Raw genomic sequence first — 24,109 nt, forward strand, 5'->3', positions numbered from 1 at the left:
GGAGCTACTGAATAAACCCCTGGAAGGCAAACTTGTGACAGATTAGCATCAGTGCAGAGAAGGCTGTGGGCAAAGATAATCAAGGACATGTGCAATTGCTCCCTTGTCAGGGCTTCAGCCTTCTTGGCTTCTGCCCATTTTGTTTTGCTGGGCCCTTCTAGCTCCAGTGCACTGTGCTGGACCAAGCTTTTGCTTCATCCCCTGTCTCTTTTCCTTGGATCCTGAGTCCCTTGCACCATGTATTATTCCTTGTCAGGCACCTCTGGCCCCATCTCTGCCCAGCTCTGGGTACTGAGCCTACTTTGACCGTCTGCCTGAGCCCCTGGCCCCGTATTCACTCTTCTCTGGGTGCTGAGTGGCTCCCAGAGAGAGGAGGCTGAGAGAGCCTCCTTTGACTCTCTTGTCTGCTGTCTGATTTCAGACCAAAGCTCACTCTGTGTCCAGGGTCCCTAAATGCCTGGGTCCCTGAATGCCTGTTGATTGACCTCAAAAGAGGGAGGCTTTAGCCTTACCTAGCTAGCATTCTCTGTATTGAAAAGGAAAAGCAGTGTTGCTCTAGTGCCAATTTATGTAGGTTTATGAGATGCTTTTTTTTATTTTGTCACTCAACGTGAAATTCTACCTCACCTGACAGTGCAGGAACTTTGCATGAATCTGAAACAGGCTTGTATCCTTGGGTAAGGCAGCACCGTTAAGGCTAGGATAATGACAAATAGAGCCTCATGTTCCTTACTGTAATTTCCTTATTTCTACTTACAGGGTTTTGCCAAGAGTTTGACAAATGCAACTGAGTTTGTACATACAAAAAACTAGAACTCTTGGTTCCAAAATGATACCTTTTATTAGACCAACTGGGAAATCACAAGAAAATTGTCCTTTTCTGTAAGGTTGCAGGCTCAAAGGCCCTTCTGTCAGGCTCTAAGAAAAGTATAGATGGTACAAGATAGTAAAAAGTACCCATAGGTAGGAAGTAAACTTCATTTTTGCACAGAGGGAGCTGGAGATGGAAAGCTGTCCCTCTGGGTCCATGAGAGTGTCTTTGTGAGCTCTGTTGAGTAGCTCTTTGGTGTGTAGATTAGGTAGAATTCCTTCCCTGAAGGTGTCAGATGGCAGGCAGGTAGAGAGGTAAAAAATCTTTCTTGTTGTTCTGCAATTAATTTTAAAATCCAAAATTAGCTAAAATTTGGCATCGTCCATGTTTCAGGGATTTACTTGGTAGCCGTGTTGGTATGAGACAAGACTTTTACCATCTTTTACTATATATACTTTTCCCAGAGCCTGATGAATGGCTTTTGAGCCCGAAAGCTTGCAGAAGAGGACAATTTTCTTGTGATTTCCCAGTTGGTCTAATAAAAGGTATCATTTTGGAACCAAGAATTCTATTTTTTTGTATGTCTTCTTGTCTCAGACCAACATGGCTACCGAGTACATCCCTGAAACTGAGTTTGTACAGCATTACATCTGAATACTTTTTTCTGGTGTGGAGTATCAGGAGTGATGGACCTGAGCAATCACAAGACTTAAAAGTGATGGTGCCAAACCATTTTCATGCTTTCATACTCATCGCTGACGTATTGACATTAAATTCTGCTGCTCTTTAAGCATGTTACTTCAATTGGGGAATAAGCAGTGAGTAGAGCAAATGGAGTATCCAAAGATCACTGGTAAGGGTGCAGTTTTGGATTGACTCACTGACTGACTACTAAACCTTGTGAAGATGATTCATGCCAACCCATGTAGACTGGGTTGATAACCAGACACTGGCATGCCCTGGACAAGCTGCTGGTTTTCTGTGTTCATGTGGCTGGCAGTGTATAAATTAAGTTCTGAGTACCATGAAACCACAGCTGTTGTCTCCATGCAGATAGTCAGTTTAGCCTAGAGGAAATGCATGACAGACCGGACGTATGTTTGATGGGTAAGAACATGCATCTTAAAATAACTTGTTGCTTTGCATCGGCATGTATTTCTAGTAAACAGTTAACAAAGCAGGTGGCCAGACTAAGTTTTTCCTGGGGTTTTTGCCTGGGAAATACAGATGCACACTGAGTTTCTAAAATCAAATAGCCCAGTGGAATTGAAAGCTCTGGGTGCAGAGGGCTAGGCTGGTTGAGATTACTGTAGCAAGTTCATGTTCTAGGTGCAGCTGTGACAACCCTTGCCATGCCTTGGCTCTAGGGTGCCCTCCCCTTCTCACTTTCCTGCTAACCTTAATGTATTTGTTTGATAGAAAGGGAGGCTGCCTAAGGGTCCTAAAGCAAGCCCCAGTTCTTCTAGCAGCCAGCCAGGCCCTCCCGGGTTCTACTGTTCTCAGTTCTGCTTCTCTCAGTCAGGTGGGTCTGCCTGACCTGTCTGTTTCCCCTCCCCACTGCCCTGGGTGCCTTAAGGACCGTTATGTGGCTCCAACCACCCTTTACACCACACCCATGTCTTGCAGGTGTTTCGGTGAAATTGCTCCCTTGTCAGGGCTTCAGCCTTCTTGGCTTCTGCCCGCTTTGTTTTGCTGGGCCCTCTAGCTCCAGTCCACTGTGCTGGACCATGCTTTTGAGTTTCATCCCATCTCTCTCTCTTGGATCCTGAGCCCCTTGTCCCATGTATTATTCCTTGTCAGGCACCTCTGGCCCCATCTCTGCCCAGCTCTGGGTACTGAGCCTACTTTGACCGTCTGCCTGGGCCCCTGGTCCCATATCCACCCTTCTCTGGGTGCTGAGCCTCCTTTGGCTCTCTTGGTTGCTGTCTGATTTCAGGCCAAAGCTCACTGTGTCCTGGGTCCCTAACCCCTGGTGGGCTCAGGACCCCTGTGTATCCTCTGTCAGCTAATAATAGTCCTAAACCCAAACCATGGGATTAAACTGTAACAAAGGAATAAGCATACTGGGCATACACAAAAACTAAACCTGTGCTGAGTCCAAACATCAACAGTAACTTCCATGCCTTCTCTTGCCTTGGGTTACATCCCCCTGATAGTAAGCCTTCAGTGCCTTGCTTTCATCCTTAGGGGGTTCCAGGAGTCAGCAGAGCCCTTTCCTGAAGTCCATGACCAGGAGCTTCTCACTCTACAGCTTGCTGGGTCAGGCTCTTGACCTGGTTTAGGCCCTAGGATTATTTGCAGCCTAAGCTCTGCCCCTTCTGGTTGGGTAGTTCTCCAGCTGAGCCAGGGGTTTCTCCTTAGGACCTGAAGATTGGTTGCCAATGCAGTTTATGACTGCTGTTCTAGCAGCACGCCTGTTCTGCCCTACTGGCCTATTTCCTTGCAGCCAACTCCTCCCAGACAGAGTTTTCCTAGCTGGCCGTAGGTGCGCCCTTTCACACCAATGGGCAGCTCTTTGCCTAGGTGGTAGTGTTTCTTTGCTGCCTTCCTTCTTGTGGCTAGCCCCTTTTCAGCTGTCTGGGCTCTGTCTGTTGCCATTTCTCTCTTTAAAGTAACAAGAGCACGAGGCTCCCTGTTACAATTACTGCATGAAATTTGCCCATTGGCTCCTCCTGGATAGGTGTGTGTTCTTTAAGGGAAAGGCTGTTGGCTCAGAGTGCCTTTCCTTACTTGGATGCTGTTCTCTCAAGTAAGTGCCTGCCTGAGAGGCAGTCAGATGTGTTTTGGGGAAGCAATCATTTCAAAGGGAGCAGAAGGGCTTTGCCTTTGGCAAGACAGAAACTAAGACTTCTCATTTACGAGTTGTTGACCTGTAGTAACTGCGTATGGAAAAGCTCAGTTCAGGTTTTATCTTATTGATTAGGAAATACTGCATGAGCCTGTCAGCTCCTTGGTAGTGGTCTCTGCAATCACTATGATGAAGCCCATGCTACCAGACTTAATATTAGACTGTAGGTAGTGACACTGAAGTCATAAAATGCTTAGACAAGAATAGTTTGTTGTCTGAAGAGAGCGTTTATTGACACAGCAATTCATGATTTCAAGCATATGATAAAGAACAATAGAAACACTCTGCCTAAGCAAAGACACAGTCCAATAAAACAGTGACAACATGCAGCTTAGCCTAACTTAAAATGCAACATAAATCAGAAAGACAAGAGAAAGTCTTGCATAGATCTTACATAATCCTGAGGGCAGAGTGTCTCCCTGCAGCCAGAAATTCTGAAGATCTTTCTGAGGGATCCACAGATCTTCTGGGCAAATGAGGAGGAGATCTGACCTTTGCCTGGTTTTTTATGGGCAGCCTGCATCCCCTTCCCATTGGGTGCCTTGACATGGCATGCTTTTCACATCCATCATGTATCCCTTGTCCCTCATGATTCTCATGCATTCAGGGTCTCTATCTCTTCTCAAGTATTCCAGTCTCATGCCCCTTACAGGTTCTACTTTGTAATGTAAATGTAGCTCCCCACATGTAGTTATAGAATCTGTGAAAACGACCACACTTATGACTGTGCCAGGTCTTTGCCAAACAATCCCTTCCTTGATGGCCCTCCTAGAGGAGCCATCACTCTTATATTTATGCACAGGGGCGGTGGAGTATTTGAGGCCTATTCAGCTCAACACCTAGTGGGCTGCAGCCACCAAAGGAGAAACTCTTAGTTCTTTTTGATGACGCTCTCACTATCCTTATCCACTCTTGCCCTGGCCTCCATTATGATCTTATGGTATGGGTCTGGTATTGGGTGTCACAGGTTCCACTTTCTCTACACCTAATGGGTTGCAACCATTTCACAGAGACTGATCTTTGTGGCGTCTTGTCACCATAACCCAGTCTTGTCCTGTCTACTATTCTTTACACAGGAGGGTTTCCATCCTGGCCATTAAAATTCTAAGGTGAGTATACAGGTGACGTATATAGCGCACATAGCTATAGCTGATAACATCTGAGCTAAGAACTATTAATATTACTAATATTAAAACTACTTAAATTTATATGTTAAAAGAGAACAAGGGAATAAAACTACATTACTATCCTTCTGGGGTTTTTTTCCATAATAGCAAGACATGGTATTCATTCATTTATTGCTTCCATTGTTTTACAGACAGCTATAACCAAAGCACAGTACAAATAGCAATCATTTGAATCAGTCATACAGTGATTAGTAGGTGAGTAATAATGTGAATAAGTCCTTGGCTGAAGTTCCAATGGGTCAGTTTATTCTACCAATTTTCTGCAGTACTTACTTGGATGCTAGCATTCAGTTCTTTTAGCTGCTTGTTCTTTCAATCCACAAGCATACCCACAACTTTTCCTTCTACTTTTAGTCTTTCTGTAATTTACCAATTTCCTTCAGCTCCTTCTGTAGCCAAGAATGCAAATTAAGGGGACCCACATTAAAACGCTTCACTAGCTTCTGGGTTCATTTGTTGTGTAATACTTTGCATATGTGATACCCAGAATCCAGGGTATCCTTTGGCCCCAACATTTTGTAAGGACATGTTACTGCACCAGGTTTCCTCTTGTAATTCTTCTTCCCCTATCATTTGATTCTGTGTGACATAGGTAACATTTGTTAGTGAGAACACATGCAGGCATACATGTCTATCACTAAAGTGCCACAGGCCCTTGCTATGTCCTTTTATAGACATGCACACTTCATGTGCTGTTTGCTTTTCCCCCACAGCTCTGTCCATTTTACACCATATTGCCTTCCTGACAAACCCAAATGCTTATCTGGTGTTGTCAGCATGTACATTTATAGCTACCTACTGGTCCTTTTCCCACATGACCCATTCAGGGGCTCCAGTGGGCATGATGGCTGTGCCATTTATCATGCTTCCAATGTTTACAACAGAGTATGTCTTTTTCACAACTCCAGTCACTGGACCTAATATGTATATAGTGTATCTGTTAAAGGTGCAGTCTCCTAGACTTACTTCCCACCAATCTACCCAAGGCATATCTGAGTTACTTACCACTATGTTCCAACTAGGAAGCCATATCTTATGGGATGCATCTCATATTGTTGATTTTAATTTCCTCTGGTGTCCATAATTCAGTCACTTGGCACCCCATGGCCTGTGAGACATTATGCATGGCAGTAGCCTGCATTAATACCAAGGCCTTTTGTCCAAAAAGTAGGTTTTCAATTTTTTTTTAATGTACTTACCTCCAGCTTCTTTCACCCTGAATTTACTGCCAATTGATCTTGCCACACTTGAGACGCATAGCCTCCTTCTGATTGTAAATTGCTTTCTAATTTTTGGATGTCTCCTGCATTTAAACTGCCTATTCCTGACCCAAATGTCCCTCAAGGAGTATCTACTAGGCTCCATTTGTCCCTTTCCTTTGACCTTTTCTTGGGGTTTTGTGAATGAGGCTTATCCAGTCCTCTAAGTTCTTTTGAATACTTGTGATAGCCATGCTACAGTTGGGATACCTTTCTTGTATGGACACCCTTTTGGGTACCCACTTCTACTTGGTCAGTTTTAAGGAGGCATTGAATACTATTTGTTTGGGCATGTCTACTTCGACTTGCAATGGGGACCCCTCCTCTCATTCACTGTAGGGTTTCTGTGCCATAATGACAGATGAATTCCTTAATATTCCACATTTGGCGGGCCACCCTGGAAAAACCCGTTTAATTATTCCCATAAATGCGGGAAGAGTTTTTATTTGCAAAGTTGTGTTCCCATTGTTTTCACTATTTGTGTAGTTCATCAAGTTCTACAGCTGGAATTGGTTTTGTACGTCCTATCCTACAGTCCCAAAGGAGGGGTGATCTACTGTCCTTCTTCCTTCATGCTCTGCTTCAAGTAAGTCAGGACTGAAGCCTTTCCGCTTGCAAATTATAGACATATTGGCCCCTTTGGTCCAAATTACTATTTGATCACAATTTAGCATGGCCTTAAATTCATCACTTTCGTATACTTTCATTATCCACATTACACAAACCATTATAACCACAGTCTTCATCACAGATATTCGCTGAATCACTGCTTGGACAATTTTCTGGGTCTGTCGAGTAGCACCTGAAAGAGTTGATACTAGGGTCTTCACCCCTCATTTATTTCCTTTCTAGGCCTTTAGTTGTGAGGCATGAAACCATTTTTTTGCTTGCATTTGGAATTTTGATGCATTTCTGCTTGATATATGGTTGGACTGGCTTTGTTCACAATTCTGACTGGTCCCATCCATACAGGACTGAGTGCATGATTTTTTTTCTTAACTTGCTTATACAATACCTAGTACCCAATCTCCCATTCTTAGGGATGCAGCATGGGGGCTAGATGCTTGTCCATTTTCTGGATATTGGCTTTCAAGGTTGTAGCCAATTGTCTCTGTGTGGTGGCCACTGATTGTAACAGGCTTTTGTAGCCATTGATCTGTAAGGATACAAGGTTGAAGACTGTTCGACGGCTCCCCTACTAACCACATTGGTTTGGTAGCTGCATCTCTGGCCCTGTCATGGCTTTGTATGGGGTGATTCCATGCATGGCTACAGTTCCTCTTAGTGACATCAAAGTTAGGGGTAACTTTTGATCCCAGTCCTTCCCTTGTTGGTTGACTATTTTTTGCAAGGCAGTTTTTATGGTTCTGTTTGTCCTTCCTACTTGACCTGAACTCTGTGGGTGTCCTGCAATGTGCAATTTTTGTTTTAGTCCAAAAGCTTGACAGATAGCCTATGTGATTTCTCCAACAAAATGAGAGCCCTGATCCAGATCATTTTATTTGCCCCCCTCCAAAAGAACACTTTTTATACCAACATGCATGCCATGGTGGTCACTGTGTTGCTATGAGTGGATATAACTTGGATCCATATTGTAAAGATATCCACTATCACCAGGCAGTATTTATTTCCCCTTGCCACTTGAGGCATGGGTCCAATGTAGTCTATTCGCAGCCTATTCCATGGACCACTAACTCTGCTGTCCCAAGGGTCCCTTAATTATTTTGGTATCAGGATTATTTGCTGCACATGGTAAGCAGTTGTCAGTGTATTGTTTCACTTCCTCCGTCATAGTTGGTCACCATCCTGCTGCCTGCAGTCTTGTTAGGGTTTGACTATCCCTAAGTGTGGTGTTAAAAAACACAACAACAACAAAACCCAAAACCAGATCTTAGTCCAAGCAGCTCCCAATTTTTAAGTCCAGAGTTCAATAAAATGTCTAAATGCTGCGCACAATAAAATCTCTCAGTCCAAGCAAATTCAGTAGAGCCCATCCAGGGATGTGGAAATCTGTTACCAGACTTAATATTAGACTTTAGGTATTGGCACCGGAGTCATAATATGCTTAGACAAGAATAGTCCATTCTCTGAAGAGAACGTTTATTGAGCACAGCAATTAGCAATTTCAGGTATAGACAAAGGGACAACAGGAAAACTCCGCCTAAGCTAAGACATAGCTTAGTAACATACAGTGACAACATACAGCTTGGCCTACCTTAAAATGCAACATAATAAACCAGAAAGACAACAGAAAGCCTTGCGTAGATCTTACATAATCCTGAGGACCAAATGTCTCTTTGCAGCCAGGTATTCAGAAGGTCTTTCTGGGGGATGTGCAAATCTTTTGGGCAGGTGAAGAGGAGATCCCACAGACCTGATCTTTGCCTGGGTTTTTATAGGTGGTCTGCATCCCTTGCTCCCCATTGGGTGCCTTGACCATGGCATGCTTTTTGCAGCCATAACGTATCCCATATCTCTTGACTCATGCATTTAGTGTATCTGTCTTTTCTCAGGTATCCCAGTCTCTTGCCCTTTACAGGTTGTACTTTGAAATGTAAATGTAGATCCCCAGATATAGCCTTCAGAATCAGTAAAAAGGCCCACACTTGTTTTGACTATGCCAGATCTTTGCCAGCACTCATTTTGCACATACGGAACCTGCAGATATCACTGGGAATGTCACCCTTCAGGAATCTGAATGGTGCACTGGGGCTGCCAATGGTGCATGCCCCTTGTGAAGTGTTGCTGCCTCCAATTGACTGTGCTGCTGGTGCTCACAGGTTCAGGTATGGTTAGTGTGTGCACTTGGCCTTTCTTTTGGCCCTGCAAATGTTGGTCAACACTGATAGGGAAAGCTAGTAAACTCTGACCTAATTTTTCTGAATAAAGAACACATGATTAATTCAAAATCCAAAACTTCCCAGTTGTGTGTTTCTTCTGCTATTATTCCAGTAACTCATTAACAGGGTTCACTGCCTTCTTACACTTTATATGATAACTGTGTATAACTGTGACCTCCAGTCAGCCAGTACCATTATAAATACGGGGAAGTACTGTACAAAATCATGAGTCCAAGACTTTAAGCATCTAAATATGTTGTTGTCAGCTAGATCTCTATTGCTGTTTTGTTACAGTAATCATAGAATTTTGGGACATCCGAGAGACCTGTTTCCTCATTCAGGGAAGCTGTGCGAATTCACTTAAATCCTACTTAATTTTCTTTTTAATTGATTTCTCTGTTCCCAAGGGAAAGTTTAGTGGCGTCTCCTTAAGCACAGCACATGTTAATCTCTGCTTTTTGGGCTGCATCCTTTTTGTATGGCTCAATCACATCATTAACAAAGTGTCTTTAGAATCTTCCCAACCTGGCAGCTGAAGGGAAGGATTTTGCCCAGGAAAGGGCAAGAAATACTGTTAACCTCTGTAGGCAAGGACCCAAAAGGGCAAAGGGCTGTTTGGTTGGGAAATTACTCTGTGGAGTACTCAGAGGCCCATCATGCACTATACCCAGCCTTAGCTTATGCCCATTTGCCTTTCTGCTGGGTGTGCTCAGGTTGTGGTTTGGTCCCCAAACAAAATGCTTCCTTTTCCAGAGGCTCTGTTGTCTATTCTTCACTGAACTTTCAGCATTTTATCCATCTTGCCAGATCTTGTTCCTATATCCTTTTGCATTTGCCTCCTTCTCTGCCAGTCCTATATAACCAGGTATCTTTGGAGAAAATCTGGGTGCCCTAACTTGTCTTTTCCCTCCTCTGTCCTGCTACATTCCTCCTTGAAGAGCTCTGCTTTCCTAAAGCTTCTTGCATTTATGGTATCCAGTGGCTTTTCTCTCTCTGCGTTTGTCTCCAGGCTCAAACATCTGCTTTCCCCTCTGCACAGTATCCCTGTTCTGTTCTAAGAAGATCAATTAGTATTTTTCATGCCCTGCCCTCAATTTCCTGTCTCAGCCTTAAAAGGTGCCATTCTTCAGACTCCACAAACCCTAATGCCATTGCCATTCCCAATGCCTGACTTCTTTCTCATCCCCACTCTTATCCTCAGCTTCTTTTGATGGAATGGCTGAGCCATATAAATCCTTCTTTTCTTAAAGTGCCTCTGTTTTAGATGGAGTGAATTGCATGCTGTGTAAGTTTGCCATGTTCTGCCACAGTGATGGGAGGGGGCATGATCTCTTCATAATCTAAAGTGCTTCAGGATCCCTCTGGATATTAGGTTGCATATAAATGTCAGGGATTTTAATTTATTGCTGTAATCAAGTCATAAACTTGAGTAGTAGCTTTTCTCATGGGGAAAGCAGTTTCATTCTCTGAGATGGATGATCAAATTGGAGACTGTCTTCTACAGGATTAAAATAACTTGGTTCCAGTGGGAATAGACAGAGCTCACCAAGAATTTTTGAAGCTGTACTGTTCTGACAGTGGCCTGAAGAGAACAATTAATTTGAACTAGCAGAGAGAAATCAGGGCTTGAAGGCAGTGTTGAGTTATATTGGTAGCTATTCCAGTGATCTAATTTGTCTAAGTGTACTTCATCTTCAGTTTCAACTATATTAGACGATGGGCATATCTACATGTGCGCATTTACTGTACAGTAACTGAAATTACTTCACAGTATGTGTGCATGTCTACATGTGCATGCCTGCACTGTTCAGTAAATATAGCAACTTATGCCAACTTGAGTGTAAATTTGATACCTGCATCATGTGCCTTACTGCATAGTAATACTCTATGTGTGGATTGACTTGGGACTAGTAGGCCAGGCCAGGTCCATTCAGCATGTAGGAGCCCGGGTCACACAGCACTTCGACACTGCCTGCTCTGCCCACAGCAGAGCCACAGCCATGCTGCCTGCTGCAACTGGTGCTGTGGAGCCAGGGTGGGGGGGCAGGCATGTGGCAGCCCCTGCTCGAGCCCCTCCATGTCCCCACTGACTGGGACATCCCCATCCCTCTCCACTCCCCATAGCCCCCAAGACCACCCTCCACTCCCAACGTCCCCCTGCCACTCCTCACACTCAACACCCACCCACACCCATAAACCCCCAATCCCATTCCCCAACTTACCTTGGACAGCGCCAGAGGCAGCAGGAGCACCACAGAGATGCTCTGGCTGAAACCAGAGCATCTCTTCTGGAAGACTGACTCCTGTGTTTGCTCCGCTGTTCTCCGGAGTGTTTTTTTTTTACCTCTGGATATCCAGGGGTCTAATTTTGTCCCTGCACTGCAAGTTTGCAGCGTGGAGAACATTTTTTTGTTCCCGCACGTGCCTCTTGACACGTCTCAAAGGGGTTTGAGACATGGCAAGAGGCACGTGTGCTCTCGTCTGGATGTGCTTATAGTGTCCAATATAGGCACTCAAAGTGGAATGGACTGATTTGTAAATAGAGGCAGTTTAAGATACCAGTATTGATTATAAATAATTAACAAAGCTTCCACCCTATTTAAATACTTAATTCTCTTTAAATAAACTAATTTGGAAATGATCATTCAAGCTTTAACATGTATTACCTACAGCATATTACAGATTTTATTTTTAAGGCCACCTTTGGTGGATTTTCTTATTTGAATTGTACAAAACTCTGGGATCTGAACCTTTCAATTTTGTTCACACTTTAGCATATATATAACTCTACTCTCCAGAAAAGCCCATTCATTTAATGAAACAGCTTCTGCTTCAAATCATACATGTAATGTGAGTGTTTGTAGCATCTGGGATTAAAATGATATTGTTAAACTTAATGACCAAATCTGTGACATAAAAACAAAATTATTTCAGTGTAAATAATGAAAAACTATTTACATGTACTTTAGCCATGGATGCTTTTTTGAAATCTCACACTTAAGTAGACATTGCAAAAAGAGTCTAGAGTTCAGCACTTAGATGACCTTTGAGTTCACTGTTTGAAAACAATGCAACTTGTGCTTCTTTCTCCTGGAGCCCAGTTTAACCACTTGAACTTTCATGGGAGGCTATGGTGCTAGCAAATGTATAATAAAAGCTATTGAATTATCAGTTTAATTTGAATCTCTGGTGTTTATATGACAAATATGTAATTGAGGCCAGGAGTATCCTTTTCACCCTAGATCAATGGTTTTCAACCTTTTTAGACTTGAGGGACACCCTTGGAGAATGCCAGCACTTAGTTGTCACTCTTTTTTTGACTACAGAAAAATAATACAGCAGTTTTCTTGCTGCAGAGAACTCAGAAAGACCACAACTATGGATTTCTATTTGAAATCTCTGGGTTTATCTTGTGTGCATCTCATTGAATCATGTTTGCAAACCTACAGGGTTGACACTGCACAGCACCCCACATCACCCTGAAAGAATCTCAAGGCACTTCAGGGTGCAGTGGCACCCTGGTTGAGAATCACTGTCTTAGATCAACATTTTTTAAATGTGAAACTTCCCCATAGGGAAAACCCCTTAGCAAATTCTCAGCTGAATCTGAGATGTATAAGTAGTGAATGTTTTATATTTTTTCTTTTTCCTTTTCTTTTTTTTTCTTCCCATATTAGTCTTAACTACAAAGAACTATCAACATGTAATTAAAAAAAAAATCATTATTTAAATAGAAACATTTTTAAGTCTTTTAAAAAAAACTTATGGCTCAGTTAGGTCATGTTTGAAAATATTAGCCCTGACTACTATAAATCTAAGAATATGAGGAACCGCACAAAAAAATTCACACATTTTCAGAACACTTGGCAACTGTCTGGCGATGATTTCACTCTGGGTTTTTAAAAACTAGTGTGACCATACTGCTAGTGAAAGGTGACTGTTCTGCAGACAAAAATCCTAAATCCACAGAATGGTTGCAGGATAAGTAGCTGTTACTGCTGCCTTCTTCATGTTCTGCCAGGATTCTGAAATGGGATAGGTGAGTTTTATCTGCGTGCCTAATTTAGTTTGTGATGCCTCTTTTAATGACTGCCAGCAAGACATGTTCAGTTTTTTGGCACTTCCATAGATGTGGAAAACCATAGGGAGGCCACTATTCTTTGCACACAGACATTTGTCATAGGTACAGGGTAGCTGCATCTCTCTTCCCTCTCTACTCCGAGCGTCTCCCCTTAGGCCTCATGATTTCACTTCTCTCTGGATGGATTCTGATTCTTCCACTCTGAGAATACGAACAAGTGAAACAATTATGGTGACTGGAAAGTGGGAGGAAAGGAGGGACTTGCCATGGTTAAGGTGATCAGTTGTAACTACTAGTATTTCTGAGTCTAAGCTGCACTACAATATGTGGAAGGTAAACTATGGTAATCTAGCAGTTTTTTCATTCTGGTGTTTAACTTCACTAACTGTAGGATAAGAATGGATGCAGGAAACAGATAAAATTAATCAGGTGACATGCGATTACAAGTAGCGAGTCCCTCCTGTTCCTTTTCAATCAGTATAATTGTTCTAATTCTGTAGTCTTAGTGCAGGGGTGGGCAAAATAGCCGTTGGGCCAACTGACTGGATCTGGGCTGTGGGTGGGGTCCCACCAATGGATTGGATCTGGCCCATGCCTGCCCCCAAGCGCTCTGCATGGGGCTGAGCCCCGCTCACCCTGCCCTGCCCTGCCCAGATCTGGGGCATGTGCCCCCCATGCCTCCTGGGGTGTAGTAGCAGAAGCTGCACCCCCGCCCCCCCAATGAGCCACTCACAGCTCAGTCCCACCTCCTGCTGGCTGTACAGTGCCTGCCCCTCCCCTAGCCCCAGCCCCACTCCCTCCCCACCCCTGGGCTGGCTCCTGGGACCTTGCATATGAGCAGCCCCCCACACATGCACACCCCTCCACCACCACATGCCCCCCCACCTCCCCCACACAGTATACAAGAGTAAGATTTTATTTTAAGCTGTTATACAATCATGTTTATATACACTACTCAAAAAAACATAAACCAGGACATTTTAAAAAATAAAATTAAAATGTTATAGTAGATGTTTGATTTTTAGTGTGTGATTTTTTTTCATCTGTAATTAGTTAAAATGATATCTTCTGAAAGATTTTGTGTGCAGCCCTTGATAGTTCACTAAAACCCATTAAGTGGCCCTTCAGCTGAAATAATTGCCCACCCCTTTCTTAAGTACCTGTGGCTTCTTCAGGAGCTGGATTACTAGGTCAGACTACTGCAGGTTGGTTATTTTTTTTAACCCAGGGGTTTGTAGGGAGTTATACAAGCAGACCCCCTGCATTGAAGTTATGGGAGAGAAATTAGCTTTTATTTGCTTTGGGAGAGAATTGTGCCAGATACGTGCCTACCTTGCTATTATTGGAATTGGGCAGGCTCAGCTGTTGATGAGATTCTTTTAAGAAATGTTACTATATTGTCTGATTGTTATTTTATTTTATTTTTTTTTAACCAATTGCGAATGGGTCTGATTGTCTCAGCACAGAACTGATTTTCTGGTGAATAAGCTTATTAAATGCTGCTGCAGCACTTCTGAGGAGCCATATGCATCTTTGCAAACAGTCCCCAGCTATCCCCTTCAGGCAATAAATGAGGAAACATCAGTAGCTTCCCCTTTCTCAGCTAGATCTCCTTTTCTAAGCCTTTGTTAAAAGAATTACAGTAATTTCTGTTTTTTTCTTTCTTTCCATCTTTTCTTGTTTGATATACCAAGGTATTTGTAGCAAGTGTGAATATCATAATGGAGCTCTGTTTTTTGTCTAGATTCTGGCTGTGATTCTGTGACTGATACAGAGGCAGAAGACGAGAGAGAACCAGTTTACTCCAGGAAAATTGCAATGAGTGAACAGCATGGAACATCTGAGGGCACCACAGAAAACCTGGTGGTGCTGCCTGATCACATACGTTGTGGGGTACAGTATGTCTGCTGCTTCTTTGGAGTCCTTGTTTTGGGATTGTGCAGTACCCTAGTGGTCCATACTGGAGACTACCCTTCATTCATTTTCTGTCACTCTTGTCCTCAATGTTCCTGATTCCTCAGATTCCTTCCCCCATCCTAGGAGCAGCACTGAAGACTGTCAGTGTCCTAATTTTTCCTGGCTGTATTGAGGACCTCAGGCAAAGATCTAAATAGAGTTGCCATTCATCCTGAGAGTTATGGGACAGGTTCAGATTTTTATGTGCTTATCCTGCATCCTATTAGGATTTCTAAATAGGTGGGATGTAATAAGTCAAGTTACAGTAGATTCAAGTTATGGAGACAACACCCCAGCTCTTATGCTCCCATGACAATTCCTGCAAATGATTACAGCTGGTAAAACAGCACTTCTCACCAAAGTTTCCCTCCCCCCCGCACTTCCCCCATTGCCATATATAAAGTGCAGTACCAACAAACTCTGTCAGAATAGCACAACCTAATGGATCACCAAGTTCTTTTTCCTCAGTATCCTGGGATATGTTTTCAAGTCAGAGATTAGTGAACTAATTCAGCCTGACCCTGTTTAATGTGAAATTTGATGACATTACAATTTGAAGCTCTGACTGTTAAAGGAGACTTAAAACTGAACAGCTTAACAGAGCTGATGTGTTGCAATGTGACCACCAGTTTACATTATTTCCTTTTCACATGATGTGGACAGGAGCAGAGTCAGCCTCTAGCGCAATGTTAGAAGTTCTGCAGTAGGCACTGGGTATGTTTCTAACAGTTATGTCAGTTTATAGGAACCTAAAGCTGGTATATGCTTTCTCTGGAGTCCATAGTACCTAGAAATGGCTCTGCTATCTGCTGTTGATAAGCTGTGTCACACTGGCAGAGATGAGAGATCCTGGGGTTCTGCATAAAAGACAATGATCATGAAAGAACCTGCAGGGCACATATAAACTATGGCAGTGCTTCCCAAACTATTTTCCATTACGACCCCATTTTAACACATGAAAATTCACAGGACCCCAGATGTCAATGAAAACAAAACAGCAATAAAGCAGCATAACGACAAAATTCAGTATATAAAGTTCACGTATTATAGAACAACATATAATACAGCATATAAATATGAAAATCTGTTTTTAAAGTACTTTTATAAAGCATTTTTGTGACGGGGTGTGACTGTGTGTGTTTCAAGTCAGAGATTCTGTGTTTCAAATCCGGGACCTGCATATGTTTTATGGGGTGCTCCATGCGATAGAGGCAGGCCAGCCCGGCTGTGGTCTTTGCTACCATGTGCAATGCTGGCTGGAGCTGTGTGCTGCCAGGTGGCAGCGCTTGCACAGGCCACAAGTGCCCCGAACACCTGCTGCCTGCTGCTGCTGTTGCCGCTGGTGGGGGCTGTGCACAATGCGGGGGAGTGTGTAGGGGTGTCCCCATACCTCCCCACCCTCCTTTACACCCACACCCTGCCCACCCAAGCTCCACAGTCCAACCACCTCCCTGGGCACAGGCTCTGTGCTGCCACTAGCCCCATGGTCTGTGCTCCTGCCCAGCCATAACTCCCCCTCCTCCTGCTGCTTCCCTACCTGGTACCTGAACCGAGGAGGATGCCGGGGAAGCCAAGCAAGTACCCCGGCACCTGCAGCAGTGGCAGCAGCAACCCCACCGGGAAGCTGTATGCCGGCTGGGCCAGGCCCTTCTGCATATCAGGGTGGGAGTGAGGCAAGCGGGTTGGGCAGGGTACAATTACATGGGCACCCGCAAGCCAGATGAAAGTGCCTGGCTGGCCATATTTTGGATTAAAGTGATTTTATTTCTTGTGACCCTGTGCACTGTTTCTGTGACCCCATTTGGAGTCATGACCTACAGTTTGGGAACCACTGAATTATGGTGTTAATGTATTAAAATGTAGAAATGATTATATCTTGGTTGTTGGTGATCTTTACAGCCCTGGCTACTTGAGAAATTACTAGTGCTGCACTTAATAGCATTTAAGGTTTAGATTGCCATGACAGCATATTGTTATCTAAAAATAGCTAGGAGTCTTGTTGACCACTAGGATAAAATTTGGAAATCTGGTCCTGGACTTCATAGTACACCAGAGCAGAAGTGAAGTAAATTTATCTGCTTGATTTGCTTGCAAACCAGTTACTCTCTGTTGACTGGTATAGTTCAATTGGTTAAAACAAGGAATTGATAATCTGAGGACCACTGTAAGCTTTTTTCCATGTGAAAAGCAAACTCATTGGGCACGTCTACATGACACATTTACTGCACAGTTGACTAACTAGCTGCACAGTAAACTTTGTTCATCTACATGTGCACCTCTATTAGGCGAGAGTAAACTAATTTACTCTGCAGCAGGATAGTACTTGTAAAAAATTCCACAGCAGTGCATGTGTAGACGCTGCCTCAGCTGGCTGGGGCACGAAGGTGCTTCACTGCAGGGGCTGCCTGCCAGCTAGTCCCACGCTGAAGCACCCTCATGCCCAAGCCAGCCTCTCTGCAGCACGTTGAGCTGGGAGAGCATCCCTGGGCTGGCAGGCTAACCCCCTGGGCCCCCTGTCAACGAGGGCTGCTCCGACCTGGCTTAATGTGCTGTGCCTGAATAAACTCCAGAGCAATAAGCTTTGACGTTTATTCATGCACACTAATAGTATGTGTAGATGCATCCATTAGGTCCAAGTCTCTTTCTTTGATCCTGCCCTGAGCATAAATAGCAATGTCATAGTGGCCATGCTAGTTAGTTGACTATTTGGGAAAATTCACTTTTAGTCTAAGAGGCAGATATAGCAGAAACTGCACTAGCAAGCAGGAGAGATTACAGTTCTTTCCAGTGCCAAAAGGTCTGTCTACACCACCCTGATGTAGGCTGTAGTAGGAGTTCAGCTGCATTGGAATCCAGAGGCACAGGAGTGATTAGCGAAGACTCCGGATGCTGTCTCATCTGCACTATGTATGTAGTCTGGTATAATTTATATTGCAGTAGCAACTGAGAAGAGATCCCAGTTATGGGAGGTGCTGCCACCATCTGGCTGATGGGAATGCTGTGAGCTTTAACTTTTTTTTTACCATATAAATGGCTCCAAAATCCATTATGTGAATGCAGATGCAACCATTAGAATGCCTGGCAGTTTCAGGAACTACCTAATTCCATCACCTATTCTTTTACTCAGAGGCACAGTCCTAGTATTGATAATAATACAGGCTGCAAAACAGTTTCTGAACATAGGCAGACAAGGTTCTTTGGGTGAATCTGATACCTTTTATTAGACCAACTTAAATAGTTGGAAAACAATTATTAAGCAAGCTTTCGGGTTCAAAAAACCCTTCGTCAGGCTAAGGAAGTTTCAGCAGTTGGTGTGTGCTCTTCCTGGATGGAACAGTTTCTGAACAGTAATTTGTAATGGATTACTTCTTCCAAATGAAGATTAGATACCCTGAGGAAGCATCACCACCATTCTGAGGCTGTTATTCCAAGCTGAATTCAGCTCAGGAAGAATAGGGAAGTAGTTGTAAAGAAGCATGTGTCCTTGAATTTTGATCCCACATGTGATGCCTTTACTGTTAGGTGCAGATGACTGTTTATATAATCATGAAGTGCAAGATGGATGGTAAAGTGAAAACAGAAGCTGAATTCACTCCAGGGAATGCCCCATCTGTGCGTGTGCCAGCCAGGATGGAAAATGAGTACACAGTTTCTGTGCAGGCACCAGGTAAGTACAACCTCTTCCTGTGGGAACAGAAGGTTTTTGTTCTCCTTTGCCATAGAGTTGCAGAGTTGCACAGCTGGAACACAGAGGTACAGCTGGAGAAATCCTAAACTTCTACTCCCAGTTCTTGTGCTCTCATGTTTTGAATTTGGGAGAGAACTATGTTCAATGGCTCTGTTTCACCTGCCAGTAAGAACAGGATAGTAATGCTCACTCACCTCAGCGGGAAGTCTGAGAGAGAGTTTGGCTTATGAAGAACTCTAAAGCTGAACAAGCATGGAAGAAAGCTACATGTTATCAGGACCACATTGTCAGTTTGTTAGGAAAAGAAATGCCAGTAATTTAAAAACACAAATGGAACAGCATTGTTGTAATGTGTGAGAATCCAGGTAAAACTGGATATAAAGGTGAAACTGGATATTGTGACTTTTTTTTTTTAATGCATGCAAATATTTGTGTTTATTCTTGGTTTGTAAATCACCCTAATCTTTAGAGTTGCAAACCCAAACTTCCATGTTTGGCTTAAAGTTTAGTGGGAAAAGTGCAAGGTTAAAAGTATAGAGAGAAGATCGTGTGATTAAAGTTGTAGGGCAGAGTTCCTAGAGCCTCAGGGAAATTAGCTTCCTGCACTTATACCTATGAAGTTGATGGGCATACAGAATCACTAAGAAGTTGCACAGTACAGCTGGTTTGGAGTCTGTTCCAATGAAACCTGGGACTGGAGTGATATGAGACACCATACTCAGGGGCTGAAGTGCTGTGATTTAGCTGTGTGCTAGCAGCCAGGCTGGAACATATATTTGGAGTTTGTTCTCATTGCTTATTGTCAGTGATGATTATTGCACTTTATTTTTGAAGAGTTAACATCTGGGCCAGTGTCTCTACGGATATATTCAGGTGACTTGTTGGTAGGGGAAGCAAACATCAAGTATTACACCGACATGGAAGAGATCGGCAACCTATTGGCTAATGCAGCTAATCCAGTGGAGTTCATGTGTCAGGTAATGATTATAGACAAACAGCTGGTTTTGATATTAACTTTTTTGGGGGTGGGAGGGAGATGTGAGGTGCAACTAGATTTACTAAACTCTTGGAATAAAATAGCTCACCTGAAGAAAGGAAACATATGCAACTTTTTTCTTGCTCTTACTGTCAAATAAGCTTAACAATTTCCCACATCCCTTGCAAGAGTAGGATTAACTTTCTCCCTCTGAGGCAAATGACTAGATCTGGTAACTCCAACATCTACTGGCTGATGAAAGAAAATGAACATCACCCCTCAATTTATTACTTAAAAATAGCAAAAAAATACCCCCTTGATATAACAGAAGTATCATTAAGAAATATAACATTTGGAAACCTGTACACAAGGCACTATGCAAACATATGAATCTAATCAAGTTACTGAGTGAAGTAAAAATAATTAAATGTTTGTTTTTGATCATTTATGCAATTTCTGTAAGTTCCGTCAAAGTGTTCCTGTCATTATTGTTTTAGCTTGGCAACACTATATTTTAGAACCTGTTAGAGTGATTTGAAAACACTGGGGTAGTCAGGGTAAGTAAGCTTACTGTTAATGTTTTAATAAGGGAAATCTTCAGGTCCTATGGCCTTCATTTCCTGTCTACATATGTCACTTTACTTTCACTGATATATCCACGGCAGAAGCCTGCACAGTAGCTAACAGTCATGACCCTTTCAGCTTAGTTGGACTGGGGCACAGTAGGGGACAGTCTTAGGCTGTGACTGTACTTGGGTCATACTTAGATCTGATACAACAACCTGAAAACCCAAAGCATAAATGAAAACAAGCTGGAATTCATACCAAATGGGTAGTGTCTGCTTGATGTAAGAGATAAACCTCAGTCAGCTCATCTGGCCCTTCCTGCCACTTCCTTACATTAGAGGTCAGTGGAAGTGAGCCTACGCTGATTGCTGAACCAGAGATATTTTCTATTGTGTTCTGCTTTCATGGCACTCCCATTCCAAAACATAAGTCAAATGTTGCCATTCCATGATTGTTCCTTGGGCTGTCTAACTAGGATTCTCAGTAACATAGTAGGCAGCTTGAATACTGCTGTTTAATCACATCACTAAATACATTATTGTGAATATACATCAGGAAGCAACGAAAATTGCCTGATCTTAACATTGGTCCTCTGAGTATGTTTGTTTGTGGTTTTAGGGGGGATTTTGGTGGCTTTTTTGTGTTTTCATAAGGTTTATTTATTTAACTTTCTTTATATACTGGTGACCTGAATGTCTCAATTAAAAATACCCTGAGCTAAATTACTCTTCATTTGTGTTTAGGCCTTTAAAATAGTACCATACGACATAGAAACTCTGGACAAACTGTTGACAGAATCACTAAAGCAAAACATTCCTGCAAGTGGCTTGCACCTGTTTGGAATCAACCAGCTGGAGGAAGAAGATATGACAACAAGTAAGTGCTTTAAAAATGACTTCCTCAAAATAACTTTCTGTCTATAATAAATGACTGCAAAATGATTTGCTTACAGCATCATGCAAAATAGAAATACAAGCGCTTAAGAAATGTGGAGGAAGGATCCATTACGTTGCATTGTCCATTCTGACATACCTGAGCTGTCTGTGGCCAAGATTTTCAGGAATACTTTGAGATGATGATAGATGCTAAGTATGATCCACTATTGTAAAGGGCCTAATTTTCAGAAAGTTGAGAACCTCCTCTCTGAAAATGAGACTTCCTTCAAGGGCTTAAGTTGGACACTGGAGATCACTAGTCCTTCCTAAACTTTGGTCTGCTGTTTTGTTTTGAGTTTTATCAGAGTGCACTCTGGGTATAGCAAAAGCCATATTGAGTGTGAGCATTGGAATTACTAGTACCTGCCTGGGTAGTACTTGCTTCCATGCTCATGGATCTGGCCAGAGTCTCTGAACATAGTTTACTAGCTGCTGCTGATGCAACTTTTATATTTCAAGCCATTTGGATTGGAGAAGCCTTTCCAAGCCCAACTGCTGTTAGTTGTGGCTGAGGTTCTTCTGGGTATCCTGGGATTCTCACATAGCTTTTGGGAATCTTTTACAGCACTCCAAGAGCCCTTCTATTGACAGCATTTGCCCTTTTCTCTATTGCCCACCTGTGTGGTTACTTTCCCGATCTTCCCTGTGTGCCACGCATCTGGGGTTCGCTGAATAAGCAGCCCCTTTTAATACTCAGAAAGAACTCCTATGATCTGCAAGGATGATTCCCCTCCCCACCCCATCCCAAAAGGCAATGGCTGAGCCATTCCTCATCTGTTCCATGCAGTTACATACATACAAAGGTTTCTCCATTTTGAAATGATGTAGTATTCTGAAAGCTATTTAATTTTGTGTCTGTCCCCCTTTGCTGGTATGTGCATTAACACACCCAGTGAACAACATTAGAGAGGAACTTGATTTTAAAAAGCCATGTGTTCTCTTAGACCAGAGAGATGAAGAGCTGCCAACACTGCTTCACTTCGCTGCAAAATATGGGCTGAAGAACCTCACGGCTCTGTTGCTCACATGCCCAGGAGCCCTGCAGGCCTACAGTGTAGCCAACAAATATGGGTACTATCCAAATAATATCGCAGAAAAACATGGCTTTAAGGACCTCCGACAGTTCATCGATGAATATGTGGTAAGAGGGAGCATTGGCCTGGGGGGCATTAATTCATGCACTTTGCACTGTGAAAGGTACCCTGGAATGCTGCCCCTTGTTGAGGCAGGCCTCCTGTGCTTGGGAAGGGAAGCTTTACCACAACACAAATGCCTTGATGCTGGGAAGTTGGACTAAGGTCAGGGTGCAGCAGAAGAACCAGGAGAAGAAGTTAAGGGTTTTGCATATAGAAAGATAAGCAGACAGTGCCATGTAAATAATGAGCATTGCTTACAAAGTTGTAAGTATTTTGACAGTAGCCCTGAAACTTATTAGTTTCCCTCCTTTCAAGACAGTTCTGAGTCTGTTATTAGAAATGAAAATGAGGAGAGATAAAAGTCTTGAAACTAACTGGCTGTCTTAATTTTCAAGGCTTCTAAGAGCAGACTTTTAACAACTGCTTCCCCATTGTTTTTTCTGGATCAACTAAAGACAGTGTGATGAGTTACAAAGTAGACAATAACTAGTATTGTGCAGTTAATCAAAGTAAAATTTGGAGAAGAGTGTGCAGGGGCCAAAAGATGATATGCACTTAAGGAGCACATCCACACATGCAGTCACGTTTGCTTGCAGCAGCTCAGACAGAAGCAGTGCAAATTTGAGCTGGGGCTTTTTGCCTCAGCGCACATGCTCGGACATGCACTTTGTCGTGGAGCAAATTGTGCCACTTGGGGCAAAATAACCCTGCCTGGCTCCTCCCAGATCTGCAGCCAGGGGGAGCTAGAGCCCCGGGCCAGCACCTGTGCTGTTCCCAGCAGTATAAAAAGCTGACCTGTCCTGGCCCCATCAGTACAAAAAGCTTCCCTGGCAAGTAGCTTCAGGGCTACTTGCTCTCAGGAGCTTCTGGGGCCCAGCCAATTGGTACCTGGGGACACTACCCCTTGTGCCAGCTGGACTGCTGAAGCAGCCCTGAGAGTTCCCTGCACCTTTACCCACTGCAGCAGTCTGGCAGTGGGGGCTGCTGCCTGGCTGTGACCTGCTGCGCACCTGCCAGACCTGGATGAGGCATCTGCCCCTCTGGGCCAGCTGCAGTGAGCTGTGGCTGCAGAGTTGGCCTTGTGTGCCTGCTGCCTAGTCATCTGGGCAGCTATCGCCCAGAAGATATTCCAGGTGCAGTGGCCTGCTTTGAATTGCCAAAGCATGTCCTCCTGGCCCCAAGTGGCCAGGAGGTCAGGCACAGCCAGCTGGTTCCAGGGTGCCAGCTCTGAGCAGGCAGGGTCCTGCGACTGGCCTCCCTAGCAGGAATTCTGGCGTTCCCTATTGGAAAACTGAAAAAACCCTGATAAAAAAATCCCAAAGTCACTCTATAAAATACCCCAAGATCCATGTTCCTCCACAATTAAAACAAAAGACTCTCTCTCTCTATATATATATAGAGTGAAACAGAGAGACAGCGATCAGTTAGGCAGTGTTTTATTGATTTATCTACAGTGTTAAAGAAATTGGAAGACTACCAGTGTCTCTGTCATAATAATAAAGCGAACTCTAAGTACATGTTTCATGAATACATAACTATATAATTTTGCTGCCCCCCACAGGTGCCATTTCCCCCCCCCCCCCAACCCCAGCCTCCGGTACTTTAAAAAAAACCCAAAACAAGCCTCTACTCACCATAGAAGCAGGGGCTGGGGGGCTCTAGGGCCTCCTGGCAGAGCCCGCCCCGGGCAGCGGGGCCCAGGCTGGGACCTCTGGGGCTGTCACCCTGCTTCGTGCCATGTAGGCGGGGCCCCAGCGACCCAGTTGGCAGCTAGAACTGCCAGTCAGTGCCGGGGTTTTTTTGTTTGTTTTTGTTTTCCCCAATG

General features: G+C 43.6%; 1 protein-coding gene across 1 annotated transcript in view; it reads left to right on the plus strand.

The window, feature by feature from the left end:
* PIK3AP1 (phosphoinositide-3-kinase adaptor protein 1) overlaps positions 1–24,109 on the plus strand; it is an 84,211-nt gene that overhangs the window by 23,776 nt on the left and 36,326 nt on the right. Inside the window, exons 3-7 of the mRNA XM_014524619.2 lie at positions 14,771–14,919; positions 18,505–18,649; positions 19,505–19,647; positions 20,957–21,089; positions 22,093–22,289. Of these exons, the coding sequence (XP_014380105.1) occupies positions 14,845–14,919; positions 18,505–18,649; positions 19,505–19,647; positions 20,957–21,089; positions 22,093–22,289 (693 nt within the window). The 5' untranslated portion in view covers positions 14,771–14,844. The remainder of the gene's footprint in view (positions 1–14,770; positions 14,920–18,504; positions 18,650–19,504; positions 19,648–20,956; positions 21,090–22,092; positions 22,290–24,109) is intronic.

This window comes from Alligator sinensis, unplaced genomic scaffold (genome assembly GCF_000455745.1).
Source record: "Alligator sinensis unplaced genomic scaffold, ASM45574v1 scaffold264_1, whole genome shotgun sequence".
Taxonomy (NCBI): domain Eukaryota; kingdom Metazoa; phylum Chordata; order Crocodylia; family Alligatoridae; genus Alligator; species Alligator sinensis.